General features: G+C 32.7%; 1 protein-coding gene across 1 annotated transcript in view; it reads right to left on the bottom strand.

Annotated features, from left to right (window-relative positions):
• Window positions 1–5,762: 5,762 nt before the first annotated feature.
• The window catches only part of LOC123005602 (tetraspanin-2A), a 44,578-nt gene continuing 25,281 nt past the window's right edge, over window positions 5,763–25,059 (bottom strand). The window contains exons 3-5 of the mRNA XM_044399421.1: window positions 16,661–16,837; window positions 14,625–14,810; window positions 5,763–6,166 (exon numbers count right to left, since the gene is read on the bottom strand). Of these exons, the coding sequence (XP_044255356.1) occupies window positions 6,086–6,166; window positions 14,625–14,810; window positions 16,661–16,837 (444 nt within the window). The 3' untranslated portion in view covers window positions 5,763–6,085. The remainder of the gene's footprint in view (window positions 6,167–14,624; window positions 14,811–16,660; window positions 16,838–25,059) is intronic.

The raw sequence follows: 25,059 nt of genomic DNA, 5'->3' as shown, positions 1-25,059 counted from the left end.
GAAAAATTGCAAAACAGGATCAATCTGTTTTATAACTTATTCAAAGTAACTTAATTATAAGGTTGCTTTTGTGAATAATTAACAAAAAATTTCTAATAAGGTAAAGCTTGAAGGTTGATATAAAACGTGTAGGTATAAATAATCAAATATTTTGATGTAGAAAAGATGTAAATATTTAAAAGCATTATTTAGTAACTAGAAACCCATTAATGCAATGTTTAATTAAATGATATTGTAGTTAATGTTCTTTGATTAAAATTTTACAGAGAACATGTAAAAATAGACTTAGAGTTGGCTCCTATATTTGCTTGTAATTTAATATTTCAAATGGAATTGAGAGCTTGCAACATAACGTTCGAACAAAAAAATATTCCTTTCGTTCTAGATCGAAAAATGTTTTTCCGAGGCGAGAATAGTTATAAAATACAGTTTTTGCGGACGAATCATTGCTGTTACTTTTTAGGTACCATAAGTTTAAAAAAAAAAATGTGTAAACTGATTTTTGCTATGTTACATTTATACATTGGCCTTAATAAATCAATATCAGTTACAAGTTAGAAATGTCAAAATTAACAGAAAATAAAAAAACTCTTAATTATGTCAAAGTTACAGGAGGGTTGGTCTGTAAGGACTGAGGTGGATAACTATGATTTGAATAAAATTACCGTTATGTAGGTAAAAAAAAAATAAAAAGAGAAACAAAGTGGGAGTAGAAGGCAACATTCGGGATACCCTAAAACTTTTAGCTTCTCACCAAAATGAAGTTTTCTGTAATCGCTTACGAGGTGAGATCGAGGCTGCAACAAACTAAGACTCTTCAAAATTTAGTCTATTCTATGCCCCGTAGACTAAATATTAATTTAATTAAATAAATTGAAAATTGTAAATTGAAGCTATATATTTGAAACTTTAATTGAAACTATATTTTTGTGACACTTTCACTGACAGGACAGTTGTTCATTAACCTGTTCCAAAATGTGTCAAAATTTTGTAAATAGTTATATACACTCCAAAAATTTTTTGAAATTACGGTTATTTGTTTTTTCTAGTGTATGCGATTTTTTTTTAAACTGTAGGCGTTACAAAGTTTGTTACAAATGTTGTTTACAACATTTTTTTTAAAAACATTCAAAATTCTTATGTATTATGTACAGTGATGGACAGTGAATTTCGTCCACCCAATTTCTGTGAATTCACAAAAATTCACTGTAGTCTGTGCTTTATTGTCATGATAACTGACATTCAAATACGTATTGTCAAATTTAATCAAATTCGAACATGCCAGCAGTAAGTGCGTTTAATAAAATAAAAATAATCTCTCTGGTACAAGAAGGTTTTTTAGTCTCAAAGACGTGTCTCTATACTTTTGGGCATACCAAGGACTACCATTTCAAAGGACAAAGTAAAAAGTAGCAAGAAGCATCGAGCATTCTGTCAACATGACAAACGTTAATCAAAATTCTGAAACAAGGTTAGGAAAACCTAAAGACTAATTTACACTTTTAATCTGTCAGGGAAATTGGGTGGACAAAATTCACTGTCCATCACTGTATGTATACTTGGTTTTCCAAAAATGGTAGTTAAATTAAATTATACTATCTAAAATACATAGTTATTATATTAAAAATTAAATTCGATCGAATTGATTGGAAACAGTTAAAAATAACACGATTCTTTTAAATTACTAGCTGTTTTTGATCAACACTATAGTTCTTGTGTTATTGATAATTTAATACTTTATCGGAAAAAATTCTGGTAGCTTTAAGACTATCGAAGTTTATCATAATATGTATCATAATTTCTTTTTAGTACTTTACGTTTTGCTGGTGAAAATTTTCATAATACTAATTTTTAATTATAAGAAGTAATGTGTTGTTAAAATTTCCATTAAAGTTGGTGTGTAAAGCAATTTTTAAGGAGAGTTGCGCACGGCAAGGGATGATGAATGTGTATTGGTTAGTGGCTCGTGTGATAGGTCAATATATTTGTTGTATAAGAAGTTAGCTAGATAGAAAATCCTATTTGGTGTTGGCTATAAAAATTGCGAAGAAATTGAGTAAATAAAAGCTAAAAGCATGTCGACTTTTCTTGGAGTAGCCGTATTTGAAGGCGCACAAATTTTAAGACGGTTATAAAAAGTAGCATGTGCTTTATTCTCATGTATAGGAATAGCTCGTAAAGCCGCGCGACGTTCGGTTCGGTGTTCTCCGGACAAAAGTGCGGTTTATAATGTATTTTCCGAGTAAAAAACAAAATATGAGATTAAATTTCGTAGGTAACAAGTCGAGCATAACAGACAGAAGAGTAGAAACGTTGACGGGTCTTTTCTCACCGTTCTCCACTCTGCATAATATGACGGATTATGAGCACATTTCGAAAAATCCCGACCTAAGCGGTTCTTGCAAAATCCATTTTACATAAGTACACATAACACCGACCACTTCTTGCCTCTTGAGATCCCGAGTAATGCTGAAATAAAACTCCTTCCGCATCTACGCTCTTAACGACCTGAATTCGAGAGATATATATTCAATAAAGTCCCCCAATTTTTCCGCGCGAAATTATTCCTAATCCCCGAATCTCATCAGAAAGGGGAAGTTAGTGAAACACACGAGCGAGCGACGCCGAATTATTAACCCTAAATATTTAAGGAACGAGCTTTTTAACGACCGATTCAGCCAGATCTACCGACTATGCAAAAGAATCCACTTTCGAGAAAAGAATTTTTCGCATCAATCTCTCGCGACCCTTCTGGCTTTTAAGTGTCCCGAGACGAGAGACGAGACTACCTGAGCGGGAAAGCCCGCCGTGGACCATCACAATTTACGCACACAAATTGGGAAATAGCTCACGTCGGAGTTCATCATCTAAACGAATACGAGTCAAGACACGGACAAAGCATTTTTTCTTTTTTAATCAGAATTTTATTTATTATTTAGGCGAGCTTTTTAGAACAATCAGTTTTTTCAATCAAGTAAACTCGATTGGAGGAAAGCACTCAGATTTTTCTATCATTTAGCAATGTCAGGTGAGGAACAGTGACGGATTAAGAAGTTTCAAACACTCTAAAACGCCCAAACCTTCTAGTTAACTGCAATAAATTTCCCAGTAAATTTCTGAACTAATTAATCAAAAAATTGAAGAAAATAAAATTTAGATGAAAAAATAAAAGGTCGGTCCGATTGTTCAGATACTTTTATTTATTATTTTTTCACTACTAGCCTCAGAAGACATCATTATATGTTGTGTTTGGTGCTTTCGAAATTGCTTTTCTTCATCTTAGCCAATAATGGATTTTTCTCTTCTACTAGTAGATAATCAAAACCATTAACAATGGTTAATACAGACGGCCGTAGTTGACGTTAAGATGTCACTTTTTGACATTACCAGGGATAGATTATAGCTCCAAAATGTAAAACTGTGAGCTAAGATTTTTTACGTAAGTCGCGGAATGTTAAAGCTGGCATCTGAATCACATTGCAGCAAGATCACGGTCATGAAAGAACTTCCTCTTTAGTTTTTATGAATATGTTAAATTTGTTTTTATTTTACATTATCATTGAAGAAAAGTTTAGAACATCAATTCGGCTTGGCTATAAAATTTGTTTTCTCTTCTTTGATATACCAGGTGTCCCAGGCAGGCTTGGATATAGGAAATTAACATGGGAAATTAGTTTTTATTTTTTTCCGGCTGCAGGAGTAACAGAAATCAAAAATCTGATTGATAGGGCTTGTAGTGCTTGAAAAGGGCTATCTTATCGACATTTTTATCCATTCTCCAATTAACTCCATTTGGGCGAAAACGGCCCTTGAAAAATCGAAATTTGAATTTACCGGGTTAGCGTTACTAAGAAACGAACTATCTCTGTTGGCAACAATGACTTGATAGTTCGTTTCTTAGTAACGCTAACCCAGCAAATTTTCCAATTTAATTTCCTATATCCGAGCCTGCCTGGGACATACGGTATAATTACACTATTATTACTATTTAAATTATGTATACAATTTTTATTTCTTCGCTTTGTTACTTGATGTTTTTATATTTTTTAAAAATCACTCGGTCTTTGTACTCGCTCGAATTTAATATAATCAATTAAGCATCCATTGATTTCTAAATGTGTCATATGTCATATGTAAACAAATATATAATAAATGGTATTTGTTCAAAAATGCATTTATTTGAGTTCTTCATTAAGATATACTTAATATATTTTTTCTGGTGTTATAAGTATTTTATTTATTTATTAATTTTTTACTTATTCTGGGAAGCCTGATTAGTGTCTATAATCACTTATTCATTAAAAACATGTTCAAATAAGATGTCAAATGTAAAAATGTCAAAATTTTTTGGCAGATAAAGTTTTTTAAACATTTTTTCCAAGTTTTTGGTATCTTATCTTACTTGAGATTTTTCTTTGGGGCACGAGTTCTGACACCCCTGTATATAGGATAGAGCGCTAGGAAAAACTGACTGAAAAAAAGACGCCGCGAGTAAAGAATGTTTGGGAACCACTCGATGTATTAAACAAAAAATTGAGTTGTGATTGTTCTGGTTATTTATTAAAACTCTATTGTTTTTGTGTTTTTTTAAGATTCTTGTTTTTGCTGTAGATTTTTATATTTTAATGTTTTATAACATAAATAAAAACATCATTTTGTATCGTAGATTTTTATTTTTCCTAAACACATACAAAAATGAGCTCAAAAGTGTATGGAAACTGTCGAGTCAAAAATTATTTTATAATTATGATTAACAAAATTAATTTAATTCAAAAAACCTTTATTAAAAGTTCATTTTATTAAACCGTCATTCTATGTGAGACAATCTAAAATTTAAAATAATATCAAAGTTTTTATATTTCACTCCTGAATCTTTATGTTTTGTATTTTTGCTTCCATTTTTTCCTCATAAATAAAGAAATCATGGACGTGTCTTCGCCTTTATCCACTCTATTGATTCTCTAAGCATCATATCATAAACCGCGAATTAGTCGTGTTTACTTTCACTCCATAAACTCGATTTTCCCATTTCCATCCCTTATCTCAAACATTTTCTTCTTCCTCCATCGGCCAAAAACGGTCGTTCGATTTCGAGCCACAAACAAGTCTTAATTGAGGTCGAAATTAATCGCTTCTATACAACGTGATAAACAGGGTGTTTCCTTATCAATAAACCGAAAAGACGATAAGGCAACCGCTGGTAACTTGTCTGTCGATACCCATTGTATCCAAGTTGAGTAAGTTGGTAGCTTGTTTGGGATAAATAGGGGTGCAATTAAAGGAGGTAACACTTGTGCTTCTTGTTTGCCTCCAACTATAACAACCCTCATTATTTATGACCACGATATAATTACCAACTTTAATTTATATCTCGATCATGCATGAAACTTGGAGACTTGGACCGGGGAAAAAACGAGGGGGTTATAAAGCGATGCTTGTAATACAATTGTATCAAGTTTGATACGAGTATAGGGCCTGCAGTTGAAGGCATGGATATAAATGAGCACTCCTGCTCGACGACCCTCTGTACAAGATATAAGCGATCTACCCTTGGTTGTCGTTGTAGATTATATTCGCTTCCGAAACCCCATAACCGCATGTAACAGCCAATATTTATGCGAATTTTGCCAGATACGCAATTCACTACACTTCTAATGTGATTTACGCTGCGAAATTTCGACTAATGTGCTTCACTTTATTAAGTTTATGTTATAAATGCGTTTACTATGACAAAGATACGTTCTAATGCAACGCATAATAAATAGGCTCAAAACCACTATTATTTATTACCTTTGTTATACATGACAGAGCTATTTCGTGATGTTTCCACATGAAATATCGTCAAACATCACTCCTTACATAATTACGTCATTACCTATGGTCATTACTCACAACTATATCAAACTAAAACTAAATTATAAAAAAAACAGTAATAATTAAATTAGAGAATGAATAAAAAAGTAAACGCAAGTAAAAATGCTACTGAATTTATTTTGTGTCATGAAAATATTTACTCCGGAAAAGAAAATGAAAAATCTTTCAAAGGACATTTATCTTGTTTCTTGCGTTTACGACAAATTAATTATTATTTTCTGTAGGTTTGGGATTGTTCCTCTTCTTTCTCCAGAGCAGCTCTCAAAATGGTAGCTAGGACAATGTTTATGACCTAAAAAAGAAAAAAATTAAATAAAATTTGTGCGGAAAGACAAGTGCAAATATTGTTAGAAAGTTGTTGCAGAGTTTATAGTAGTTGCCGGTGTTTAAAAGTTGGATTTATGACGAGGGTTTCTACGTATTTTATGTCGGCGTATGTCGAATGTGGTAAAAGACGACGAAGAAACCAAAAATGTTGACAACTTTGATTACATTTTCGGCTGGAACATGTTTTATAGTTAAAGAAAATGTCGAGTATCTCGCATTATCTATGCAATGTATTCAGTGCAAAAATGATTTATTTTCAATGTTTTTTTTTGCAATTTGTTACTTTTATTACTATTATCTATTAAAGAGTATTGTTAAAACCATCAAGTTTGTGTTTTGTGTTTTGTGTTGAGTGGTGTATTTTTTAATCAAGGAAACACGTGCTGACGTTAAATTAAAATAAATAATGGCGAAACAAAATCGCAACGTCGCCACCACTAACTGCAATAATATATTTCGAGTTGAAACTTTAATATTCGCAAGGCAATGTAATTGGATTACATCTGTACCTTTGTTTAGTCGAAGCAGTGCCACCACTCTAAGAAAATGAAATATTCAAGAACGTGGTTTAACAGATGCTGCAATTTTTAATTTCCCTCGATTTTTTTCCTGGCTTTACGTAAGGGAATTTTGTGATGTGAATATTAATGAGTGCTTTACATATTTAAATTGAAACGTTTTAAAACGACACAAAACAGCGATACAAAGAACCTTCCAATTTCTCAAATTAACACACATTTATAGTAAAGTAGCCGAAATTTTCTTCCATTTGTGCTAACACAGCGAGCCATATACCAATTCAAAGTAGTTTAAAAGATCCTGGTTAAAGCAGCCTCTCTGGAAAAACATAGGCTCTGGGAAAGCTGGAAACTTATTTTAAAAGCAGGGAAATCAATGGTAGGTCCCGCACTAATGTGACAACGATATATGCACACTTTTCCCTGCGGTTTTCTTCTGTCGAAAATTGACTTTTTATTGGAGCTTTCGCGATTGTTAGGCGCGACTTGATCCCGGATTATTTATGTCAAAAAACTAAACGGTTCGATAATTGCGGACGCACGCCTATGGAAAAAGTTACGTGAGTGGTTTTATCGTTGAAATTCGAACGATGCGAAAAAAAGAAGAGACAGGGGCAGATTCGAAGGAAAATTGTAACTGAAAACGTTCGAACACGTGTGAAGAATCTGGAAATGCACACAAAGGAACTGACAACAGGATGGAGATGTTTTAAATTTGTGCGTTTTTTTATTCTATCAAAAGCGTATGGAAGTGCATTCTATTTATAATAAAACTGCGTGTCAACTTCGAATAAAAATACTAAGTACAAAGACGTTTTATTCCACATAGTCGGCTTTAAAAATTCAAGATAAGGATGATTTATGGCTTGTTACTACCAGCTACTTACATTGTCTAACTCTTTTTTCTTGGCTTCGGCCTTCTTCTAGTTTTTCACACAATGCATGATTTGTCATTTAGACACCAAGCACAAATTCAGTCAATTCGAATAAGAAATTGCAGCAAATTATGATGATTAAAAGCTCATTTGAATCTATTTTTTAAGACATTCAAATGATATGCAATTATTTATATATTTTTTAATTACTATTGAAAAGTCTATTAAAGTGCTTATAATAACATAATAGTATATTATATCACAAGGTAAAGAAGAGATTTTTTATAGCCGAGTATAGCATCGAAAGAAATAATAAAAGCAAGGCTATAAAAATCTTTTTTTCTGTGTTTTATATAACATTTTTTTCACTACTAGCACATTTATTACTCAGAGATACAACGTTGAAAAATATAACCCTACTTAATGAACATGTTGCTTCAGACGTAACATGTAATTCATAACTACTATTTTTGTTAATTCAGTATTACCTACAGTAATTAATTAATTACCTGAATTATTAACTTAATTTGGAAGTACTTTAGTCTTATCATAAAAATGAGGTTGTGTCATTTTTGTACTTCTGCAACTATTAAAGGAATTTTCTAACTTCGTAATATGAAATATTTGTAAAAATAACAAAAAAACTGCAAAAAAAAAGAAAAAGTGTTAAAATTTGCGAATTTGCCTCACTACCGATAGCATTTAACAAGAAATAAACGCATTTGTTGTTTTGACAATTTTGACATAAACAGAAGCATTATTGAGTTGTGGTTATTCTGTTTTTTTAATGAAGAAAGTTTTTTTATTTCATTTTGCATTAATTTCATCTCGAAATACTTCTGTTAGTACTTGTGATGGTAATAGTTTTCAATAATAATATTCTAGAAATATTTGTATCCATGTAATACCCTCCAACATCGGCATTTACCTATCTCTAATACATTATAGCCCTTGGTCGATAATGAAAATGATTATTGGCTACTAGGAGAGAAAAACAACTTCACAACCTCTCGGCAAACTAAATAATACTAGTAGTGAAAAAAATATACTACTTTCATTTAAAAAAACAAAAAAAATCGAATTATAGTAAAAAAGTTGATGAATCTTAATTTTAATTTTAAATTTGCCGAGCCAAGTCTTCTACTTGTAGAATATAAAAGAGCTTTGAGAAATAAAAATTCGTGCGAAGGCGGCTAATTTAATCAGAAATTGCAATTATTTAATTCAGCTATTATTTCCAATTATTATCATTCAATCTGCAAGTGTTCTTTGTTTCCCGTAATAAGAAAAGTTGTCGACAAAGGCGTTATTTTAATCTCATTGAAAACATAAACCGCCTCGAATGAATATCTCCTGGAAAATTCAATTAGCCACTGTAAAATATGAAGCATTTGTGTGATACTAACTCGGCAACAACAACAATTACGTCTTGATTTGGTAGTCGACGATGAGCTTTCGTGGATTAAATTCTGCAGTGAAAAAGTTGCAACGTATGCACCAGAATTATGTCGGTTTCACCTTTGTCCCAATCTGGATTAAAATTCTGCGGTAAAACCGGAAGCGACACATTCCGGAAAGCGGCATTGTATTGCCAACCCTGAGTCTTACCTCCAACCTTATGGAGATTAGTGAATTAATTAAGGGGTCGTTCTAAACTTTTATCGGCGAGATGTATATTATGTGCAACAATGTTTTCGGATTAATTCGACTCGTTTTGATACGTTTTTCGCACGCGAACGAACCATTGATATCTCCACTACCTGGAAATTTCTAAGAACGATCGAAGAAATTTTCTATCACTCCTCAAACACTGCAATATTTTATTATGCGAATTTTTAATAATAAAGGCTTTTGTGACGGTGGAATATTAGCGTCAGGAATGAAAGATTCCTGTCAGGGCGCAACATGAACCATTACAGTTTTCTCAATGGGAATCGAAGCAGGAAATAAATAAGTATAATACTCGTAGATTAATGTTAATACTTTGCTTTAGTGAAATATTTGTAAAGTATATATTGCAACGCAGTTTACCACAAACAAGAATTATGCAAACAGTTAACACAACATTGGAATTTACATAATTTGATAAATTATTTTATTTACACGGGTTTTTCAACGCCTGTCGCTATGTTTTACATGTTCCGCAAAATGTAAATCAAAAGCACTATTAAAAGCAAATATTTTTGAAACAGATTTTTAAAAAAGTGAATTACATATACTATACTTTGATCACAATAACATACCAATAGATACGAGTGCTTTATATCTCATGATCACGCGCTTGAAAGCTCTTTGTTGTCAGAGTATGATCTGTATTTTAACCTTTATTACAAAGAGCGTATTTTGTTTAGAATGATTGTTCTATTTGCCTTATCGTTTATATAAAATTAATTTTTTTAAATGGCCTAAAAACGGAAATTGAAGCGTTGATATGACGACGGCGCTCGCCTACGAGCGTAGCGAACAAATTCAATTAAACGAATTATTATTTATACTTTTACGTGAGAAATCCTAAATGCTAGGCGGCTTCGAATTTAATTTCCTTTCATCAAGTCGGAGTGAATAAAATCGTGTTATTACACAACGCGGAGGTGTTGATCTTATAAATGATCGAATTTTGTGATTTTCTTCTCGGTTTATAATTTATGAAATAATCCGGATTAAGGCATTAGTCGTGAGCGTATGTGACAGGGGAAGGATGTGCTGACACAATACATTTATATTAACAGCACCAGTGTCGTAGTGAAGGCCCAGATCGACAGAGACACCTTAACTTTCAGACATGTAGCGGTTTCCCGAGGGAAATTCGCCTTGCATTCGGTATCACATCAAGAGTTTATGTCTTCATTAACTCGCACGATAAATGTCGATAAATTGTAGCGTGTCACACAATTTGATTGTAATTTACAACGAATTAATAAATTTATGCGTTTTAAAGTGCATTAATGTTGTCAGCGCCGACTAGTGAACGAAACAAAAAATTTTAATCAAATTTAAAGGTTTAAATAGATTAAACTCGACTCTTTCTACGTATTATCTTGAATCGCTAATGGAATAATTAGGCTATAGCTGAACTACAGGAAAAATCTTTTGATGTTACTTTAAATGCATTATTCATTCACAGCACTTCATTACATAACTAGAGCCTGAAGACATTTTAACGGAGCGCTGAACTAATACAAAATCAACAGACTACAAATTTCGCTATGTGTGCACGAGTCTTCTTGAGAACATCTCTTCACACGGGAGGACTGCGAGGTACAACCGAGAAATGCAAACGAGAAATAAACAGATAATCGGTAATTAACCGAAGAAAATCAACCAAGTTTTGCACTTTGTGAGTTTATACTCCGAAACTCCACTCACTCAGAAGTAGGAATTTTAATTATGGTATATTTTAAATTTTTTGTCACTGAGAGTGATTGAGTCTTTCTTCCACTCATTTTCCTTATCTTTCTATTGAAGAGCCTCCGTCTGAATTGTATTCAAATTAACTAGTGCGTAATTATTTTTATTAAATACCTTAAGTTGCTCGCTTTTACTTTTATTGTATCATTGTCGCGCTTTTGTTTCCTCGAACAAGCCTTGTTCGTAACAAAGCTAATAATGTAAGCTTGCATTCCAGCTAACGATGTCCATTTGTTAGGAACTTTATTTTGTAAGTTTAGTAGCTCCGGTCTTTTCTTTGTCGCGACGCGATGATATTTCCTCGACTCTAAAACGAATTTAAAAAAACTTGATACAGCGACGAGACGAAAATTTAATCAAAACGAGACATTGCGAATTATTTAATCGAGTAAAATTCCAGAGACGTCAAGAGCCACTTTACTACAACCTCACCCATAAAATTTCAAACAGATTTTCAACATATTACATTGGAATTGCATCTAGATGAATCAAATACAGGGTGATTCACGAGGAATAATGAGCATGACCAAATTCTTGATGCAACCACCATTACACTTTCGCAAGTTGCTTTGCGACACTTTCAAAAAAAATATAATTTGAATCCACGATGCCTATTATTATCATCAATCATCGTCATTGTCATTTTTAACAAACGTTACAAATTTGTTATAAACTGAGCAAAATGTGGACTTATTCCAATGATGAGAAGACTGACATGATTTTAGCTTATGGAGAATGTTTGAAAAATGCATCTCTTGCTTCCTATATGATGCCCAATAATATCCCGAAAGAAAGAGCATCTTCTGACACGAACAGGTTAGTTTTGAGAAAATTAGGTTCCTGTTAAGTTATCAAGGAGAACTGGATGAAAGTTGAATGAGTGCTTTCCGTAATTCGTATTTTATTATACCCATTATTGTGTTGGTATTACAATTACTTCTGTATTCATTCAAATAGACAAATTGTAAGTGTGCTCACTATGATTTCATATTTACTACAAAAAAATCTTTGAAATCTACCTAACCTATGAAAATGTAATGTTGGTTGCAACGAGAATTTGGTCAGGCTCATTATTCCTCGTGAATCACCCTGTATAACAACTACTACTCAAAGTAATTAAAAAACAGTTACTTATAATAAATAGTGATTTAGATGTCCGATATTAATCTTTTGAAATCCGAATTTTTTTCAGAACAGCTATAATTTACAGAAATTCTACGGAAAAAATTCGTGTGTGAACTACATACCACACTTGACGATAAAACCTCTTGAATTTTATTTGATGTGTGTGTGAATTTTAAGCTCTATTGAACGTGCTGATTATAATACTCAATTTGAAATTTTAGAGGAATTGCTATTGTTTTGGCAAAATATTTTTTAAAGGCTACAATAAAAGTTGTTTTGTGCAGTTTGTGTGTAATTTATTGAAGTTTTTGTAGATTTTATTGTCGAGTGCACTTGTAATGTTATATCATTCTGGGATGCATTTTTTATCGGTGTCGAACGGAATTTATGGATTTTAACTAGTTTGGCAGCCAAAATTATTTTTCGTTAATTTTAAAATAAAATATTTACCTAATAATAATATGTATGTCATAAAACCAACTTAAAGAACTAAATAATTTATTACAAAACTCGCTATAAATTGCTTGCATTTCTTAATTTGTTGAATGATATACATACATATTTTTCTTCAGTTTCTCTTGTGGGCGGGATAATGCTCTTGTCACGCTTGGGTAATACGAAACTAATTTGAAATCCCCTGAAAAGTATTGTTAAAATTTCATGGTCCTTTCCTAAAAAAGGGAGAACGTGTGTGACGAAAGTGGGCGTTCTCTTGGGTATAAAAGTGGTTGGTAAATTTAAACGAGATGCGTGATAAGGGATTTAAATACGTGTGAAAGCTCGTAGTAAAATTTGAGCAATTAAAGTTGTCTTTTTGTGCGAAGGTAGCTTTATTGGTAATATTGGAGCAAACAAGAGTCTCGTCGTCGTAAAATTTACGACCTTGGAAGCAACATTTGAGAACGCGCGATAAGTTAAGGTAATATCTGGTGCAACATTATTGTTTCGGTTTGCCTCTCGCATTCAGTTCATTTCATAAATTTCCCATAATATTGATTTAGTGTCCGACGTTTGTGTAGACAATATCGTCAAGTAATATCCGCCTTGAGCATGGATTCGCTTGATTAAAGCACGTAAGGGATATACATTACGGATATCCAGAAATCGCTACATTCTGATCTTTTAAGGCTTTCCCCCCAACAATCTTATCATATACCGCAAGCCAATCCGCATTGCATTTACACTAAACCTTTTATCCCACGGTAACCAAACCGACCTGATTGTATTTCATATTTTAACAGAAGCAGACCATCTAATTTGCGAGAGGTGCCTATCAAATATTAAACAAACTTTAAACTTCATAACTGAAATTTTTAGACGCCGAAAACAACACATACAAGAAATGAAGTTCTTTTTTATTTACCTAACAACTAACAGAAATACAAAAGTCAAAATAAACTTAAACAAAGTATATAAGAAAAATTATTAAAATTTCAATTTCAAGAGAAATTGCTTTTTAAACAAACTATATTTATATTTATTTTGCTTTGGACTGGTTCTGAGAAATCGATATTATCTGTGTGTTTTGTTATTTATATTTGTTCTATATTTTTTGTCTAAAACAATTTTTCCAAGAGTAAACTGGTTTAAAAAGTACTTATTTTCGGTAATAAATGGGAGAAACTGCTTGTGATGGTTAATTTTTTATTTAAGGTTTATGGCTCGATTTTCTTTAAAATTCTTTGCTCCAAGTTAGAGTTTTTTTAATCTTTTTACTTGCCTCGTCCGTGTTAAACTTTCCCCTTTTTGGATGGTATGTATGCTCTGACCGTTTTAAAATTAGTTCGAAATTACCGAATCTCGTTAGTGTTATTATTTTATCGTTATTTCGTGCTGTCGTCCCTAATGGATGGTCTGCCAGGCTCCGGCAGTATGCTATTAGATGCCAATCTGTATTAATAATAATATCATCATCAGTAATTTGAGCGGAAGTAATAATTAGATGGACCGTTTATTCTAATTTTGTAAAATTGTACAAAGCTCGCTTATCCGAATCGAATTAAGTAATAATTATGTCGGTCCCCAATCCCCCGTTATTATTTTTAATTTGTCGTTAATTGGAAGTTGTTGGACAATTACCGAGCAAATTGCTTGTAGATAAATTATGACGTATAAACTAGCACCGTAATTACAACCCTAATACCGAGTGAATAGAGAAAACGCCAATAATTATAAAGTTCATTCTTGAAAAAAACCCCATTTGAGATTAAAGAGGAGATTAAAGCTCGCAGAAATTAACATGTAACTACGTGTATGTTTAACACGAATACAGGCGGAGATCAATAAAGTTTCCGCGTCGGAAAACTCTCTCCCACTCTCGACTCTCCACTGCTGGAATTTTTACCAATATCAACATACATCCCGAATTCTCAACAAGTCTCTCTCGCCTTCACGACAATTCTTAATTCCTCCAATTAATCACTTCAACTATAAACTCTCCAACTCGTGCACGCCGCAGATAAAAGCGCACATAAATCCAAGCCTACAAAGAACTTACGTAAAAGAAGCAGATTGTCATGGCGAGGCCAGCCACCCAAGCGCATTTCTGTTCGAAAAACCACGTCAATTCGTCCACGCAGCCATGGAAGAACGGATTTCCGGTCACACTGTCGCGGCATTCATTCGGCAACGGTTGCTTCAAGGAAAGATAGTCCTTGGACCCATCAGCACCGCAGCAACCAATCTGAAAAAAAGATAATAATAATTAGATTACTAAAAACTGTATTTCAGTAGATGTGATATTTTTTAATAGAAAATTATTTTATTTTTGTGCGTGTGACTTTTTCGATTGGTAAAACTTTCAGCATAGGTTTTTCTTTTCAATTAGAAGCCGATGCTCCCCCAAAATAGCTATTCTAATGCAATTTAAACCTCATCAAGCCCGACTTGAGCACTGATTGGAAAGGTAATAACCTTAGGAGTGGATGGAATCGAGCATTCGGACGACAGAGAGGAAAGAACTTGTCGACATGTATTCGACAAGGGCCGTTTCCTGTCTCAATGATTGACTAAAAAATTTTTAATTTAAGTTCTTGATTTAGAACATGACAAGGAAACGTCGATAAATGTACTATCTTCGGGATGTCCTTTAGATGTCAATTTTGCGGTTGTAGTGCAAAATGTACACGTGGATAATGTATATTCCGGTGGTTATTCAGTAAATTGAGATTTAGATGCAGGTTTCCTCTCTAGGGTAATATTTATTTAGTGGTCCTTGTTTACACATTAGGTACGTAATTGAACATATTACCTCAAACAGAGCATAACCAAGCAGAAAGCTAATGAGTGGAAACTCTTGTGGCAAGGCATTATCAAAACTTTGTATTATGATGTGTAAAATCATTTTTATACTCAAGATATATATTTATTACAAAGTCGTTGAAAGAAAAAAACACCTCACTTTAAAAAAACTCAGTAATTCATATACATCAAGACTTCAAACTTGTTGTTAACAAGTTAATAATGATTTTTTATACCTTGAAAGCTTTTAGAGTAATGAAAATTGTCTTAGCTGAAAGATCTAGAAAATTTGAATGAAATTTTGTCGTAATTTTTTGTATTACATGTTCACATTTGCTCGAGTTTTCTATATTCTCGTGTTAATTACAAAACTTTTTGTTGTAATATATAATGAAAACTGGTTTAGTTTGCAAGCACTTTTCTTTATGGCACTAGTGAACTAAGTGCGAAAATTTATGTTAGCGATGTTGCCAGGAAAATTCTCCAAACTACGTCAATATTTATAACAATGTATCGGTTGGGTGGAAAATGATGCGTTGTTAGAAAATATATTTAATAAAGACGAAGCAAGCGCCGAAGACTTGAGTAAATAAATTTTTCTTTTGAACTTTATTGTTAACAAGTTAATTATTATGTTTCTCACAAATCAGAAAAGTTTCTTTAGCATCTCTCTGAGGAAAATTACTTGAACAGGTAATGAAATAAATTTCGAATCTGTAGAGAAGTTCAAACCAATCTAAATCAGTTTCCGTCTTTGTCAATATTTACAAAAATATATTGTTTGGTCTTTGTATTTTTATTACATTCAACTTAATTATAATATTTGTTCATCCGGAAACGTCTCCACGTTTCTACCTTATTTGCACAGAATTAAAAAAGACGAAATATGAAACGTATAATTCGATGTAAATAAGTTCTTGTTTGAGAAGCCCAACTAAAGTTTAAACCTTAAAGCAAGCGAGTACGTTATAATAACCGCGGTATTTGTATTGAAAGACTTGAACGGAACTCCTTTTTTCAAACTCGCACACACAAAAAACAGCTTTACCATCCCTGTCACAATATCCGACAAGAACCAATATTTATCTACGGCTTAGGCTTCTGACAGTGTGTGATATACCGGAAGACCTTGTTTGCACTGCCTAAAACCCCCACAGAAGCCAAATGAAGTTCGAGAAACTCAAGATATCCAGTCTTAAAAATCGGACACTTTTGCTCCAATCAATATTAATTTTCAGTTGTGGAGCATTAAAATTTTTAATAAGTTATAATGTTGTTAATAGTGTTACTTACACCTTCTTGAATCATGGCTAGCGCTTGCCTGGATGGCTCGTGATGAGCGTTGATAATAAGTTTTCGTATGCTCTCCCTGACCTTTGGTTGGAAATGTGAGTCCCTTGCGCTGTTATCCAAAAGGACTGCAGCTCCAGCTAGACCAAAGATGAAGCCCAAAACCTGAGTTCCGATATACTGCAACAAAAAAAAAAAGTTGGTCGTCACGCTTATGTGGTCGAAGAACACATTAAATCCTCCGGGAACCGGTCTTCCCAGATCCCAGGTGTGTCTCCAATGCCTTAAAGTGGATATCCACGTCAGAAATTATCGCATAAGGTGATAAATTAGTTCTTTGAATATATTAGACCGCATTGTCGCTACATTAATCCTGACCCAGATGTCGCGCGTGTTTTCACTTACGCGTATTCCAGGGAATGGAACGCGTGTTGTCTCAGATGTGCCCGGAATCTAGCGGTAAGGTTTCCAATCGTGTCCCCGGTTGCTATGCGTGTATAATTCGTCTCATTAATTTAATTAGGTATTAGTGAAATTTGTCTAATTTGGAGGATTTCGGTGGAAACTGCTATAGTTAGTTGACTTTCTGACGGCTGGATCACTCGGTTGTAGTGGGAAATCTCAATTAACAACGATGTTTTATTTAATACGGAGAAGACACGCGTGGGCGAGGGGCTGGGTTAACTGAGAAGGATATCGACAAAAAGAAAGATTTTACCTTGAAATGTTTCTTTACTATTTTATTACATTGATAAAGTTCTGGACAATCTCCTCGCAATATTCCTACTTTTTCAGTAAAATAAAATAATAATCTACAGTTCGCAAAATGTAATTTTAATATTCTTTGAAAAACATTATGAGAGATAGATTTCAATCTATGTATTTATTTTCTGAAAAAAAATATAGACAATTGTTTTAAAAAAAACTATAAAAAGCTAACTTTGTTTTTCTAACGAGCGCATGTATTGTTTTCTACTTAAATTTGTGCAAGATATAAACTTAGGTCGTTATATACAACTAAAAACCATACCAGGTAGTTTCACTTTATAATCTACAACCTTAAAAAAGTAGCAAAGTTATAGATACTAGTATCTTTTTCTATCATGTGCTACCAAACTATGACAATTCTATAAAGTACATACCTTAAAAACTATGAACAATTACTTTTAATGCGTTAGCCGAGACGCTAATATGCTCGAAAAGATAATGAAAATTTTATCGTCGTGTACAATATAAAATTTCATTTAATCCTCACTAATTTTGTAGTCAATTTGGTCGATATTTATAAATGTCAAAATAAAATTCAACAATGAAATCTAATGTCAAAATCGTTAGCAACTAACAACCGCAGATATACAACACTCGACGAATTTTTTATCATCTAGACGATAAAATATCATTTTAACATGAAAAGAGTAGATAAAATTCAATTTTAACATAGAGAATTGAGAGAGAATTGAATTTGCAAAACTCGAAAGCTAAAAATAATTTCGAAAATGTTATTTTTGATAAACGGTCACACTTTACGCTACATTAATAATTTTTTTTGTAAAGTGGTTAGTTTACGAAAAAAATGCGCTTGGTTTGGTATATTTTGTACTCAATGTTAAGGAGTGCGAACGAATTTCAGTACATAAAGTAGTCTTTTATCGTCTAGTGAAATAAAGTAATTTTTATCTACTGTTTATATTTACGAAATTCTGATAGGTGAGTATACAAAATAAAATGAAATATTATACACGACGATAAAGATTGTTTATCTACTCGCGAAAAAACAATTTCTTTATCGTCTTGTATAATAAATAACTATATTGTTTTTACATTTTTAAACAATACTTTTTTGATACGCACTTCACAAAATTTGCAAAGTTGTAATGTGTTTATAAAAATTTATGAGTAAAACAAATCATTTTTCTTTCGAGTTGATATTTTTGCTTAAAGAGATAGTAAAACTTGTACTGAGGAGTTAGATCTTAGAAACTCCTTGAATATATCAATTGGAAACTTTTGTAGTATACATGTGTGACATCAAGTACTTTGTTTAAAAAAAATGTTTTATGTTAAACGGGAGAAAGTACAATATCTACCTAAATAAATAAAGGAAGTAAAGGAATGGTAAATACATATTGTACAAAAGCTTTATAAACAGTGGAACACGGAAGTGATTTGTGTGTTTTTGAAAAATGTAGTAAACTGGGTTTGCATTTAGCTCGCGACTTTAAAATTGGGACTATTTGTACAAATTGCAATTATTACAGGTTATCATACAGTGGTATCTTGCGAGTAAAGCTTTGCGTGGAATTCGGGTACCTAAATGGGTTTTCCGATACAGCGTCTGCAAGATTTCGTGTGTAACAGAGCAATGTAATTAAGCCAACTTAATAATTTCTAACGAAGAGACATAATAATCTTTTGAAGTGTAGTTAATTATTGACGCGATCAGAGTTTTCCAAGTTAATTATTCAAGTTGTAACAAAACGGTTTATGTATATCGAAGTTAGTTTGTAATCAGTTGTTGTAGTGTACGATTTGCTTATTTGGAAATAAATTAAGCTAAACATTTGCGGCGGCCAAGCGTACATGTTGTATAGCGAGGGCGGTTGCCTTCATGTTAGCCTCGAGCTGTTCCTGACAATGGCTATATAAATGTGTGCTTGGAGATAGATGGCTATTTGTTCCATCGATCATTTTGATCAGTCTGGACCTGATCCGGATATTGACTCACCCTGTATGATTTATAGAGCGTTTCCAATATAGTAACGTATTAATTTCTTCAAAATATTTCTAAATTTTTAAGAGTAGCTCTCCTACAATGTATTGAAATGACAGTACATTCTTAGTGGAGTTGGCATTGCAGTCATGCGATGTGTAAAGCTCGCGTGACCAAGCAAGTGGTAGAGTTTGCCTCGAGGGAAATGTCAACATCTTTTAGAGTAATTGGATCCTGGTCTTCAGTGACCGCGTTACAGCTTTAACGTAGTGAAAACTCATTTGGCATACGTCGTTTTAGCCCACCTGATACTATTATCTCGAGTGGAAGAAGTATCGCCCTTAGTTAAACCTAATTCGGAAAACTCACAAATAATTAAAAAAATTTTACCGGCATAAATTTCCATCATCATAAAACTTCTTTATAGCTAAGGGAAAATTTTCTTCGGTGTCATATCGATCGCAAATAAAAGCGACGCACTAATTACACAATAAACTTACTTTATTGCACTTTAATTAAAAGGTGATATCTCATGATACGTTTCGATTTAGATGCAGTTTTATGAGTCTTACCTTTACAACATATGTCAAACTTAATCAAACTACCAGGTTTAACATAAAAATAGCTTGTTTTTTTAATTAAAACATGAAAACCATATAAAACGGTGTAGTATAGTATGAAAATGGTACATTGAGTTTATTTAATTTTTTTGGTTTTCGATTCAACAGTTATTGATTTTGGGATTCTTTAGCTTCTAAGGTGCAGGTGTATTTTGATTTTAATGTGTCTCAGTGTTTAACATTTTATATTTGTAGTTTTAAAAATTGTTTAAAATTTTCAGATATTTACTTTACAATTTTATTGAATTAAATTTTGATTACTATTTATACAGGGTGTGTCAGAACTTGCGCTCCAGAGAAAGAATTCAGGTAAGATAAGATACCACAATCATGGAAAAAAAAATGATTTTGTCATATTTTGACATTTGATATTTTTTAAATGTTATTGATGATCTTGTATAAAAAAATTTTTATAATTATTTAGTAGAGGTACAAAAATTTTGCCAATAAAAGCCACAAATAACATTAAACAGAGTCACAATTTAGGATACAGCTTCCTTGTTCGCTCTTCTAATAGCTTGTAGCAAAAAAAAATTGAAAAATTATTTTTCCAACAGAAATAAATTGCGTCAAAGTGCAAAATTTAAATATTCATAGCTTCGAAATTTTTATGAATAAATTTTTTTTAACATTTTTTTCATGCTCCTGGTATCTTGCCTTACATGACATTTTTCTCTTGGGCGCGAGTTCTGGCGCACCTTGTATTTCAGGTTCTCCAATTTGAGTTTATGCTAGTTTTTCGAGTTTGTTTCAAGTTGTACTTCACAGCATTTTTGCTTTTGGGTTAAATTTATGCGTTTTTTATTTAAGTTAACTTTTTTTAGAAGTTGTTTTTGATCGGGCACAATTTTCTTTTCGTGTCACACTAACGCAAATAAAAGCGACTCACTAATTACACAATAATTTACTTTATTTCACTCTAATTAAAATCGGGGTGATATGTCACGACACGCCTAGCCTAGGTGTGGTCTTATCTTCTGTCCCGATATCTGCTCTCTGATTTAATGAAGGACTCGTTTCTCCACCCCTAATTAAATCATCAAAACCATATAAAAATCGGTGTTTATGCGGCATAAAAGTCGTGCTTGGAAGACAAGTAACAAATTCAACAAGGCGTGTTTAGCTCGTAATTCGTATGCATGAAGCGTCTAGTTATTTTGAAGAATAAAGTAACTCATATATTTTCCGTGAAATAAGTAGACACGGAAAGTATACGGTCGTGTACTTAGTTACGGATGTCGCCCATTCTGACTGAGGTTGCCTCGAGAAAAGCAAACCGGAAGTTGTATACTTTGCAACTTTTTTTCACATAATTAATTCACGCAAAGCTCTTTTTTCATTTTAAGCTATGGAGAACATTCTTCTAATTCGTATTCGATAATTGTTTTGCTTAACACTACACATTGAATAAATCACACCATACACATGCAATTTTAAACGAAATGCTAAATTATTTACTTACCAGCTCCGAGTTTAAGTCAAGTGGAAACTTTGATGCACGTGACGTTTTCTCTTTCTCACTGTCTTTGGTCGACATGAATATGCAATTTTGAGCTCCGTGTATGGAACACTAAACGAGGAGCTTATAGGAAAAGCTCGACAAAGCCATTCAAAAAATAATAAGAAACAGTTTACGCAGTTTTTGTTTATGGATACTGAGGCGCTGAAATTTTCATTTTGAAACGTAATAAAAAATTCCGGTCTAAAGTATACTAAAAATGCGATAAATCAGTAATAACATTAATACCAACAAAAAAGCAAGCTGAAATAGTATTTCCAAATGTTTAATTTTTCTGTTTATTCGAGATTTAATTGAACTGGTTTTGTGCTGTTTCATGTTTTCGTTTGTTTGATATTTAAATATTTTTATAGTAAATTTATGCACAACAAAACAAAAAGTGCATTAAACAATTTTTTAATTATTTTAAAAAGAAGAGATAAAAATCGTATAAATATTTATACGCATTTCTGGTTTCACGTTGCTGTAAATAAACAAGTAAGTTCAAATTTTGATTCTGACCTTAGACACTTAATAAAGCCTTGAAAATAGGAATCCTTCTAAAAACCTGAACCATTTAACGAGTAATCCAAAGCAACCCTTAAAAAATTCGATGCAACAATGTCGGTCGCAGTTAGGTCGGACTAAATGTTATTGTCGTTTGTTATCTTGAGAAATGGATATTTGATGACTGCAATTAGACTCTAAAACGAAAGTATCTCGGTTGAGGGTGACCACGCCTATAAACATTACTTTTCACTCTTTACTCACTTATTTTTCCCATCATGGTTTGTCGGCAGCAATTTATTTAATTTACATTTCACATGTTTATTATTATGTAAATTAAATTCAATTTTGTAGCATTACACTTTTCGCGTGTTTATTATCTTTGATTTTATCGCAAACGAGTTAAAAAATAAACAAAATACTGACACAAGACTTACCATTACGACAAATAACGGAGGATTAAAAATTTGTTGAATTGCTGAAATCAGATGAAAGGGTAAACAACGACCTTAAAGTTGATGAAGTTTAACAATAGTTAAACAAGTCCGAGGTGTACTGAAACACCGTCATAAAATTTTATTACTTGTTTTAATGTTAAAACCCGGTATATTTTTACTTAATTATACAAGAGCGCTCATTAAAATTACATCAAGTTCCGTCTTCAAGAAAATATAGACAATTACTATTATTTTAAGTAGTAACGTAATTAGAACAGCTTGTGAAACATTAAATATAATTTATTATTAAAAAGGAGAGGACGTATAATTTTCTTTTCTTCTTAACTCATTGATTGGTTAAATTATTCATCAAGTTTTCGTAGTAGAATTAAGTCATTTACTCCTGGAAAAAACTTCAAATGTATATAATTATGTAGACATACAGTCGTACCTCAAGAATGTATGAAAATTATATTAATTATTAAAATGGATATTAACACAGGTTTTGTTTCTTGATTTAAAATTTTGATAATAGGTAAGAAGTAAATTCCATCAGAAACTCTGCAACGAATTAATTAAAATGAAATTCTGCACGTTGTATGAAATAAACTTTACGTTTTGTAATAATAATTTTGTTGCAATATAGGGAATACAGACACAGTTATTGTTAAATATGATGTGCATGGATACTGGTATAATAACAGGTTCTGTTAATTTGTCTGTGGCTTTCGAGATGTTATTTCTGCGGCTCGACTTGTTTACTTAGAAAACTATCGGAAAAGTAATAAAGACAGATTATCCATTATGATTACTTAGAAAAACATAAAATAAACATTTTTCCTTTTAATGCGAGAACGTTTCCAGATAAAAACCAACTCGCTAAACGGTTTATTATTATTTTTGAATGGCGTTCTGTTCAAACTTTAACACAATGAATCGCACATTTTATTACACTAATATTGTTTGTATTTAACGATGTTGAATTTTTTTTCCCAAAATGTTTTATTCAAGCTTTATTGCTCGCCCGGCGCATCCACCAAAATTAATTTATTATATTTTTATTTCAGTGCAAAATAACAACAGGAGTAAACTAGTTTTATTCAGTCTTTTGGTTTTTAAATCTGGGACAAGATCAAATGTGTATAAATTATCCTTGTGTTGATTATTTTTTATCTAAATTGCGTTCTGTATGGCGAGTTATTAAAAATATTGTTATCATTCTTACTGGGGCAATAAAGAGTAAACGAATCCGGCCCGCTGGCGCCGTCTCTCCAGCCTTTGCATCTCCAATTTCGCATCAAACTATCTTTTGCCGTGTCTCGACTGGTTTCCTCTCCCCAAAAAGAGCTCCAGATGCAAATAATAAGAGGGATAATTTGGCATCGCAACAACCGCGCCACTACGCACTCCAACACAAACGGCAGCCTTCGGGCAATTCCAGTGGCTGAGTTTGCGGAAAACACGGAGATAGGTCGTCAAATTTCTACTAGACGGCCAGAAATATTGTAAATTGCTTGGGAATTCTTATCTTGACAAAGCGGAGTTAAGAACACAAAACAACGCCGGAGAAGTTTTACCCGCCGGATAGAACAAACAAGACAAACGTCTTAGTTGGCGTCGCTTGACTGCTCTTTTATATATGTACTTATATATAAAACGTATTTATTTCCCTCCCTTATTGCATTAGGTAATAGAATGGCGAGTATTGGACTTTGCAACCGAGGAATTACCGAATGGACGGACAAACCGCTCGAAATGTGTACAGAAATCCAACGCTAACATGGCTTGGACGAGCGGCCAACTTCATTAAAAGCTTTTTACGAACAAAGGGCGATTATAGTTGGGTCAACAAGCTCAAAATCGTACACGACACACTTTCTAATTTACAATGATTGTAATAGTAACAGTAGCAAAGCCGAGGATTTGAATTAAACTCAAAACAAGCACTTTGACAAAAACTGAAATGCAAACCAATAAACTTACAAAAATTGAGATCTCTACTAATGCGTGCTAAAATGAAATTTTTATATTTGAGTATTTTATATAAGGCATTTTTAAATTAACGAACATAATGAGTAAAATAAATATTTTACAAATACATACTTTAATCGCCGAATGAAAAAATTCATATACAACAATTCAAAATATCGAAAATTATCGAAAAGATAAGCCAAATGGCATGTTGTTTGCTTTGGGGTGGCTTGAAGTGTGCATTCATTTATTTTTGCCATCAAGACTATTAAAATACGAGAGACAGAGACGATTACAGTGCGCCCGGGGAGTCGTGTTATGGTGCTGCTGCGGCCAGCGTTGAGTGAAGAACCCTGTATCAGGCATGGGTTTGCCCCACAACGACAGAACAATACACTTTTGTCGTCAACTTTGTAGAGTGCGAACTTTCTAAATCTTTTTACGGAGGTGTATTAAGCAAGACGCGATTAATTAGTGCCGTTTCACACTGAATGATAAACTGCAGCTCGAGATGTTAATTACACTCAACAAATTGCAAGGCAGTAAATCTCACATAATTCCGACTGATATCGTTGGGCCGTTAAATAATGACTCAGATTTAAATCCGAGTCAATTTGATGATGGATGGAAAACTAAGTATAAGACAAGGAAAAATATGA

This window comes from Tribolium madens, unplaced genomic scaffold, assembly GCF_015345945.1.
Source record: "Tribolium madens isolate multiple individuals breed KSU strain unplaced genomic scaffold, Tmad_KSU_1.1 Scaffold_20;HRSCAF=117;Tcas5.2_LG4, whole genome shotgun sequence".
In the NCBI taxonomy this organism is placed as follows: Eukaryota; Metazoa; Arthropoda; class Insecta; order Coleoptera; family Tenebrionidae; genus Tribolium; species Tribolium madens.
The sequence above is the reverse complement of the archived record's forward strand: the minus strand, read 5'-3'. Positions and strand labels throughout refer to the sequence as shown.